At 44.8% G+C, this 9861-nt stretch overlaps 1 protein-coding gene across 4 annotated transcripts in view; it reads left to right on the top strand.

The window, feature by feature from the left end:
* The first annotated feature begins 299 nt into the window (after positions 1 to 299).
* SH3D19 (SH3 domain containing 19) overlaps positions 300 to 9861 on the top strand; it is a 138188-nt gene continuing 128626 nt past the window's right edge. For 2 of the 4 annotated variants that reach the window (XM_019534466.1, XM_019534465.1), the window contains exon 1: positions 300 to 457. In XM_019534466.1, coding sequence (XP_019390011.1) covers positions 376 to 457 — 82 coding nt within the window. In that variant the 5' untranslated portion in view covers positions 300 to 375. The remainder of the gene's footprint in view (positions 458 to 9861) is intronic. The other 2 variants (XM_019534468.1, XM_019534467.1) reach the window with 2 other exon arrangements.

The following is a 9861-nucleotide window of genomic DNA, read 5'->3' as shown; positions in this document are numbered from 1 at the left end:
CGAGCCTGGGGGAGGGCGAAGGGAGCTCGCTCCCAGCCCTGCCCCGGGTGCCTCCCCCGCCTGCTGCTGCTGCTGCTGTAGTAGTGGAGGCAGGAGCGGGGTTTCCTGTTGACACCGGAATGCGGTGAGCGGCGGGGACGGCGAACGCCACCTTCTCGGACTCCCTCTCCCCTGCCGCCCTGCGCCGCTGCCCGCCGGAGCAGGGAGAAAGGGCCCGGCGGGACTGCAACTTGGGAGGCAAGCGGCGGCGGGAGCAAGCAGGCCGGGGAAGGGGAGGCTGCCCCCGGGGAGGCTGCAGGTGCCGCTGGGCCGGCCGGGGGCTCTCGGGGCATGGGGGCGCCTGCCGCGTGAGCGCCCCGGCCGTGCCCCTCGCCCATGGCTGAAGCCTGGAGGCTGGAAGAAGACGAGGAGGAGCTCGGCAGGAGGCACAGGAGGGGCAACTCGGGCTCGGTATCAGGTAAGGACGCGGGGCGGCCGGGACCTGCAGCGGCCGCGGAGCGGGGGCTCGGGCGAGCTCGCGGTGGCCGAGGGGCCGGGGCCTCTTCCCTGTGGGCGCGGATTGTTTCACCTCTTTGCACCTCCCTCAGGCTTTTCTGGAGACTCTGCGCGTGTGCACATCTCTGCACGTGCGTGTGGTGCGCGTGTGCACATGCTTGTAGTGCATCGTGGGGTGGGTGCTTGTGCGCATTGTCTGTGATGCACACATGTTGCACATTGCATCGTGCGGTGTGTGCACTTGTGCAATGTGTGTGTTATGTGTGCACGCGCATCGTGTGGTGCGTGCAGTGCATGCGTGTGTGGTGCGCCGGCACATTGTGTGGTGTGGTGCATGTGTGTGGCATGGGCGTGTGTGTGCTGTGGCTGTGTGCATTTTGTGGTGTGCGCATGTGTCGTGTGTGCACATATCATGGTATGCATGTGTGTGTTTGGTGTGCGTGTGTATGTGTGCAGTGTGTGCATTGTGTGGTACGCACACATCATATGGTGTGTGTACATGCATGTGGTGTGTGCATGTCTGCGGTGCCAGCTGTGTGAGGGCGTGTGTGGTGTGCAAGTGCACACATGCGGTGGCTGTGGTGTAAAGGCATATGCAGTGTGTGTACACCTGTGTGCAGTATGTGTGCGGTGTGCATGTTTGTGGTGTGTGTGTACATGCATCCTTTGACTCTAGCTGACTTCCTGCCCCTTTTGGGCAGGGGGCTGGACCTGATGAGCTATGAGGTCCCTTCCAGCCCTAATGTCTGTGAAATCTTTGTAGCATGTGTGGTGTAAATGTGTGTGCATGTGAGGTGGCGCGGGGGTGTAAGGCGTGGAGAGTAGGGAGGAGAGGCAGGGCAAGGTGCAAGCTATAATCTACCTGGGCAGAGCTAACTAACTTTATCCCCTCCTTTGGCAGCGTAATTAGATGAATCACTCTTCCTTTAAAAGGAAAAGTTCAAGGTCTGCCACACTTGCCTTTCTGAGTGCTGCTTGCCTGAACTGGAGAGTTTGTCTATAAATTATGCTGGTCAAAGAGATTTAGGGTCACCCTCGTCTCCAGCTGGCTACTCCAACTTGGAGCTGCTTTGTGAAGGCCTTGATTCTGCAAGCCAGCATGCAGTGGGCTCCTTGGGGGTGTCAGGAGCTGTCTATATGAGTCAGCTTGTAAACCTAAGTGTCAATAACTGCTTAGTACTATTGGACAAGACCTTAAGAACAGGCCTTGCCCTGGACAGCTTACAGTCTAAATGAGCCAGGCCCAGAGAAGGTAGTGGACTCACATCTCACCTGCTACTGTGGACAGTTGTACAAGGTACTTGTGGTATCTTGTTTCTGTACAGAAAAGGGAACGCGCTGCCACAAAACCCATCAGGATGTGATTTTCAATGGGAAAGGAGGAAGGTGAGAGAAAGTGGTAAGGCACCAGAAAATAGGGAGAGCTGGATTTATGTAAAGTGTCAAAGATTAGCATAACTCTTTACTCAATACGGTGTACAAGGGAGCACCATTTTAAGTACAGACTAAGGTGTTCCCATAGCTTATACTTTGGTGATGCTCAACTGTTAATTAAAGATGAGTTGGGATAAGCAACTTTAGCTGGTCTGTGAACTAGTTGCTGTGTTGTTTGTCTCTTGTGACCATTTAAAAGATACTTTGGATGGAGGGGTTGTGCTGTTGTAGCCCTGAAGGTCCAGAAAATATGGAAGAAGCAAAGTGTTTGTTTGTTTGTGTGTTTTAGTAGTATTTTTGATTTGACATCTCTCCCTGTTGGTCTGGACAAAAAGTTTCCTTAAAAGCCTAGTCTCAGAGTGAGCATCAGGTTAAAAAAATAAAAAATATATATTTTTGTAACAGTAGTAGTAGTGAAAGGGAACAAACCCCTTCTTTTACTTTACCTTTCACTTTTTACATGTATTTCCATTCTGCAATTTTTTTTCTCTCCGTTTGAACAATGAAAACTTATTGGTCACTTCTACCTAACAAGGATTAGTTATGTATGATTTTTAGTGCTAGAGCCTTGCATCTGCCAGGTTGTTCTGTGCAGTCAGATCCTTAGGCTGTGTGACAGCCTTGACCATGTCTGTGGTAGTCTGTGTGCAAGCATAAGAGTCCATCAAGGTAGGAGCCATTGAAGTGACTAGGACATGACCTGCGTTGAATGGGTCTTGGTTCTTGTATGCTGCCACAATGATTAAATGTTTGAATTACAAATAATTATTACGCCAGTTTTTAAACAGTTCTTGGAACCAAATTTGGCACCAGAATATTAGTTTAAGGTATAACTTCAATAATATTAAAGATAAAAGACCCGACTCTCGATTAAATTTATTATGAGTGGGGGTAAGTATATCCTGTTACTAAGTGGGAGTAAACTGTGGATTTAGGACCTTAGTCAAGGTGGAGAAAAACCTGAGGAAGCTGGAGTGAAGTCCAAGGTAGGAGGGTGGGGAGATGAGAACATGGCTCTTTAGCAGCCAAGGTGTGTAAATAATAGTTCACAAATTACTAGAACTGAATGATCCAATTGCCTGCTATGGGAAAGAAAGCCCAGCTAGACTGGGGATCTCTGGGGGATACTACAGTATAAATAATAAAATGTCAGATACAGATTATTCCTTATGATCTTGTTCTGAGGAGTAATAAAGAGCCTTAGATAACCAACTGAGTAAAGTGCTGTGCCCTTGTCTCTACAAAATACTGGTTGTGTCAAAAAACAAATACAAAAAGCACCAACCTAAAGGATGCATAGAATCTAATTTCCTTTACTACCTATACAAGTATATGAAAATTCTTCGAAGATGTTATGTTACTATATATATCAAATATTGGTTCTGATTTTTTTTTTTATTGTAGGCACTAATGCATATTTGCAAACATCAAAATTCTTCAGACTGAAATCAGTCTTGACTGTCCATCTAGGCCTGTGATTTATATGTAGTTACTAGTTTAATATTGTCTTTCCTTTGACATCTGCATTTTGTATAGTGTTAGACTAAATGATCCAGTAGTGGTTTGCTTGTTCTGTGGTTTGTCTATTAGAGAGGACCTGGGTTTTCTGTTCACCATGGAAAAACATGGTAAAAGGTGGATTTTTTCATTTTAAAGAGAAAAATGCATATGTTTCCTTTAAAGGAGAATATATGCTGGGCAGGTTTCCCCTTGCAAGTTGACGGCGTTCCAGCCTGCAAGGGGTTGGGGGGAGCAATAGGAGGATGATCAGGCAGGGGCGCCACATGCACATGTGTGAACACATGCACATGGCAGCCAGGCAGCATGGAGAATAGCTCCCCTCAGGTAAGTCTGGGGTGAGAGGGAGATTGAGGCCCCTCCAGTTGGGCAGGGCTGGGGTGGGGGGCACTGTGCAGCCAGGGTGGTGCTTGGGGCCCAGGGCAGAGAGTGGGATGGAACTGTGGGCAGCTCATCTGAGGCACAGTGGGGATTGCAAAGTAGGGTGGGGAGGCTCAGTAAGCCCTATGCTGCCGAACTGTGGTGCCCTGTGTCCACCTGGCAGCAGTGGGGGTGGCGGCATGGAGTTGTGCCCCCAGCTGCTGCCAGGTGGGCAGGAAGTGCCTCACCATGGCAATGTGGGGCTCCTGGCAGCAGCACTGAGCCTCCCTGCCTCACCCCGCCCCACTCTGCCCTGCCATGGTAAGACCCCCGCTGGGCTGCAGAGGCCCCTGAGAGGAGGGAGCAGGGCAGAATGCTCCAAGCCTGCAATGGGCAGCCTGCATTGGTTACCCCCACAGGCTGTGCTCCAGCTGTGCTGCCCATGGGGGAGAGGGCTTCATGCTCTATTTGGACCACAGCAGCTGTGGCAGCTGGGGCTCAGGCACTGCTAGGAGGGGCGGGGGTTGTGGACCCAGATCCCTGGCCCTGGAACCCAGGGCAGCTGGGGGCTCCCCTCTAACAGGGTGGAGGGCTGTGGGTGGGGAGTGAGGAGCATTGGCAGGGCCAGGGGGCTGTGGGTGGGGAGTGAGGGGCAATGGCATGGGCAGGGCACTGGCGTATCAGGGCTGCTCAGTGCTACAAAGTGGCAGGGGTGGGGGACAGCTGCAGCTGGACCCACATCTTGGTGAGCAAAGGGAACAGGAGGATCTTTGACTTTTCAATGATAAAAACCCCCAAATCAAGCACCAAAACTTATAGGTATTTACAGTTTATTTAATTATAGTGATTGAGGCACTGTCAGGCTTCCAGGTTGCTTTAAAATTGTAAAAATGTCAATAAAGCATTGTGTTCAATTGATATATATCATGTAGTGGCATTTTATTTTAATCCTGGAAAAACGTGGATTTTGTTTTGTTTTTTTAAGTCAGAGAATTTGCAATTTTTAAATAGAGAAAACTAGGATACCTGTTTATTAGTTTGGAATGTTGCAAATGTTCTTACTAAAGGTAAGCAGTGGCATACAATTTCCATCCTGTCCAAGAAACCTAGTGAATCCCTTTGGTCTCCATATGGCTATGGTGACCTCTGAATGCTCCATTGTGAAAAAAATGGAGTAGTAGGAGAAGCCATATGACTTTTTGTTTCTGTCTTGACCTAGTAACTCCTGACCCTTTCCCCACAGAATGGGATTAAACAGCTGGTAAACCACAAATTCAAGGAAAAGAAATAGTTGTACAGAATTTGATATAAGATCCATATCACATCTTACGATATGAATGTCAGTTGTAGCTCTGTTTATGTTGGTGTTAAAGAGTTTTCTAATCACTTACAATGTATTGAAAATATTTGTGGGGGCGGAAATCTTAAGGCATTTATACACATACTTTTCTGTTCCGCAGTGCACCGGAGATCTGCTGCTTCTGAGCAGACTCAGTTAATTGAATTTGCTCTGCACGCGAGCTGAGGTGAACTGCACAGTGCCATGTGCAGTTATATAAGTGGAGAAATGCGTGTCAGCCCCCAGAAAATGGTGGCAGTGCACTTTTTTGAACTAAAGCACCTCCGATGTGTTTTTTAGTTTAAAAGCGCACTACCACCATTTTCTCAGCAGTGATGCATATTTTGGCACTTAACAACTGCGAGCATTGTGGTGCTGGGCCATGCATATGTAAAAAGTCCCTAATTGTTTGTGAATGGCAGATTATTCTTTTTTAGTCTTTTTGCTTTTTCCTGAAGACACTTCTTCGTTCTACTGCTACATACTGTTTTTGCAATTGGTCAGTTTGGACCCAAATATGCCACTGTACTCACGGGCTATAAAATGACTCAGTGTAAAATGTTAAAAATGACTCTGTTTAAATAACTGGACTTGCAGGAAAGCTTATACTAAGTACAGTAAATCTTAGCTATTTACTGCAGTAGAAGGCAGAAATAACATAGTATGTGCTTATCTTTTTCTTGGACGATAATTGACTATTAAGCCCGTGAGACAACCTCTGTTTTTCTAAGGTCTTTGAAGTACATAAGAGATTGTAAAACTCATGGAAAGACTTTTTATTTCTATGGGTGAGTGGCTGTAAATGTTGCATATGATTTAGTTGCAATGCTGACCAGTACTGTTCCTGTGCTATTTTTCTAACTTTTATTCCTTTTTTTTTTTTTTTTTTCTTCAGATGTTTTAACTCATTTGCTCAGTTTTAGACTACTGGCAAAATATGTTATTTATGTGTATCTTTTTATCTTGTCGCTAAACTAAGATCTAGTTCAGAACAGCCCTGTTTTCTTTATGCTTCCACATCAGACCTATGCTGACTAGTTTTGGAAGCCAAGAGCAATTAGCTGTGTCCAGTACAATAAATCAAGCATAGTATCTCACCAGTCAGCGGTACAGTCAAGGAAATTTGTGGCATGTTTGTGTGGGGTAGCTGACATCTACAATCAATTCACTGTTTTTCCAGATAAATTTAGAATCCGATATGAGCACACTCTGTGGTGTCTTTCCATTTCTATAAAGAATATTTGCTTTCAAGACAAAAATGATATATGATCTATAAATAGGGACCTGCCAAATTCATGATTTCACAATTTTTGTGGAAACTGCAAAAATCTGGTAGGTCCCCTGTGGAAAAAAAACCTGGTCCCGTCAAAAAAGCATGGGGATCTCAAAAAAGCTGGACAAGGGCCAGCAAGCAGTTTAGGGGGGGCTGAAAACGGAGGCAGGAAGTCCTAGCGTCCTGAAGCACGGAGTTGCAGGGGAGAGGATGGGTAAAGAGAGGGGGAAGATTTTCACAGCAGAACATGGCAGGCCCCTCCCCATGCTTCTAAGTGGCTGAGGGGACCCAGAAGTCCTACCCCTCCCCACAGACTTCAGAGATGGACATCTGTCAAATCCCTGGGGAGGGGCAGGATTCTGGGGCCCCTTGGCCAGAAGTGTCGGGGGCTACTGCACTCTGACACGAACATGGCAACCAGTGCCATGCTCAGACCAAGAAATCAGAGGGCAGCCCCCATGAATTGGGTACTTCACTACCTATAAGTGTTCTGAAAAGTCCCTGAAGCTGCTAAGTGATGAGCCCCTTCAGTCTTACTGAAGCATCAAATAGGCACAAAGCCTTTCAACACCTTGCAACAGGTGTCCAGGACTTGGCTGGATGAGATTTGCATTAGGAAAAAGGGTTGTTTTTAAGAGCTATGTGATCTCCCTCCCCCTCACCTAGGTAAGTTCTCTCCCCTCAGGCACACTTGTTGTCACATTTTGAACCTCTGACCCACACAACACTCCTATCCTGTTTTTGCTTTAGTTGTTCCAAGGATTTAGTTGTACCATTCGTTTATTAGCTCCACTAGGGGCTACTAGTTGGCCAGGTGGGCCTTAAGGCTCACTCTAATTGGGTGTACAAATAGACTGGTAAGTTCTCTCAATTTGGGCTAAAACTTACTGTTTTACCACCCCTGTTTCTAATAGGATGAAAACCAGTTTAAGTTACCCTGCAATCTGCGTATCATTGCTGATCTTTGAACTGTCCTGCATATGCTATTGTACAGGTTACCCTCATATAAATAAGTTGCATTTAACTGCTTTTGTGGACAGATTAGCAGACTAGTCTTGAGTAGTTTTTTGTGTGTGTACCTTCAGAATAACTGATAAACTCTGGTGGTTTAGCAACCAGATCACAGACAACTCTGGAAACAGTGGAAGAGATTCTCTGCCCTTTGCTCCACCTGAAAGTCTGTGGCTGGACATTCTCCCAGCTTGAGAGATGCCAGTCAGATAGAGGTGGCGGAGTAAACTCCTTCCTCTTACTCCTGTTACTTCAGTCCGACTCCTCTGTGGCACATTAACTAGTGATGATGCATACATAGTACATCTGATTGCTACCCACAGAAAACATTGCCTGACTCTGTACAGTCTTCAAAGCCCGTTGAAGAAAGTGCAAACACTCTCAGTGATTTCAGCAAGTTTGGAATCACGTTTTATTGGAGTAATTTAAGATTAATGTTCTTTTAGCAGTCTTAAGACTAATTAATGTTCTTTTAGCAGTTACATATTGTAGCACGTACCTCAGAAATCCATCAATATTTGTCGAAAGGTACCACAAAGACTCGGGTAATAACTGTAAGCCTGTTCTATAAATTGAATTGCTCTAAGGAAAATAATTTTAGTGTGCTGGCAGGTGACCCCTAGCTTTTTAAAGAGTGAGAGGCAAAAAATGAGACTTCATATGTGATGAAAAGCACCTCACTCGCATGGGGCGTAGTTGAAGCAAAGCATAGAGATGCATCATCTGAATAATAGGGCCAGTCAGACAGTACAGACAGAGATGGAGTGGTGCATTGAGTTGTGACGATTCAGAGACCAAACTGTCATCTGCATATTGGGAGAAAATTGTTTCTTGTAAAGGGTAATAAGATGTAATGGGGTTGTCACTCAGAGCAGAGGGGCAGACAGCAAAGAGGACAGAAGAGGTTTGGACTCCTATAGAGAGAGGATAGCCATTAGGGATCAGTGTTTCATAGTGTAATTATAATATTTACTGGAAAATTTAGAACTGATTTTTTTTTTTCTTCCCGTATAGCCTTGGTTCACAATCTGGAACCAGAGAAGTACATAGAAACTGTTGGACTTCAGCTTTGTTAAAAATTAACTGAGTTGTATTTGTGCTATTTCAGTAAAAATCTGATGCAGCCTGTTCAATATGAAAGAGCAAAGCTTTTTGTTTTGGCAAGATTTGTCTGTTCAACATAGACTTTTATATTTAATATCAACTTCAGTGATTTATTAACTGTATTTAAATGTATTAATACTGAACACCAGCATTCTGTGTAATTATTTTTCCCCTGGCTTTCATAATTAAGAAAGCAACATGTAAAACTATTTTCACTCCTCTCCCAAGTAGTTGCCTACTTTTTTGATGCATTTTATACTAAACAGTATTTTTCCAGTTGCATTATAGTCATGAATATCAGTATTATGCTATCAATGCTAGCTGCAGTAGCATGTAATATAAACACTTAAAATTTCGGGATCTCCTAGCCTTTCAGAATCTCTCAATCTATATCAGAATATGTATGATGTATAAACAGGATAGAGTTATAAAATTTAGTGTAAGCAAAGCTCTGCTTTCTGGCTTCCATAATGTCAGTGGCACTGCTGGTGTCTGACAGTGCTTTGAAGCGTAAAGTCTGAGTCAGTGACTGAATTGGGTCTTTCTCTGTCCTACCAGTACTTTGACACTTTTTTAGTAATTAAGGTGGGGTGTGGAGGGGTTATGATCTGGTTAATTTTAATCTAATGATTAAAATTAGATAAAAGTGCCAAAGAGCCTTGCAGAAGTGTACCATCTATGACGCTGGATGAGCTGGGTCAAACTAACACAGAGCCTATTCTGGGCATGTGCTGTGTTCAGTGTGGGAGCACGATGAGCTGAAAGTAAAGTGCTGCATTTTTTTTTTCATATCTGTAAGTAGCCTTAAAGTCAGATACAGTGGGTGAAAAGAGAAACACAAAATTAAAAGCAAAATGCATCCCATTAGTAAACTGTGGTATAATCATGAGTGTGTGGTGATCTTTTTGGAAATGCATCAAGGGGACCACATGCTAATATATTTGCTCATTGATTTTCCCCCACCCCCCATTTCCCCTCCTTAGTTGTTGGTTATATAGATAATGAACTAGTTATTTCAAGTTGCCTTGTTGACAAAAGAAGTATATTTATTAAATTGATACAGAAAAAAATTAATTTTTTTTCAAATGCAAACATTGTGATATATGGAAAATATCATCAGCTTTCCCTGACAGAGTTCATACTGACATTTACTTAACAAAAGAGAGAGAGGTCTCCTCACTGGCCACTTTTGATATCACTTAAAAAAAAAAAAAAAAAAAGTGTGTTAAAGTGAAAAGTCTTACTGTTTGTGGGGTTCCCCCCCCCAACCCCACTGCAGTTAACTAGAATTACTGGGGGATGGGGGGACTACTGCCACTGCTGGCCC

Source organism: Crocodylus porosus, unplaced genomic scaffold (genome assembly GCF_001723895.1).
Source record: "Crocodylus porosus isolate Cpor-Errol unplaced genomic scaffold, CroPor_comp1, whole genome shotgun sequence".
NCBI classification, from domain to species: domain Eukaryota; kingdom Metazoa; phylum Chordata; order Crocodylia; family Crocodylidae; genus Crocodylus; species Crocodylus porosus.
This window is presented reverse-complemented; position numbering and strand designations above follow the sequence as displayed.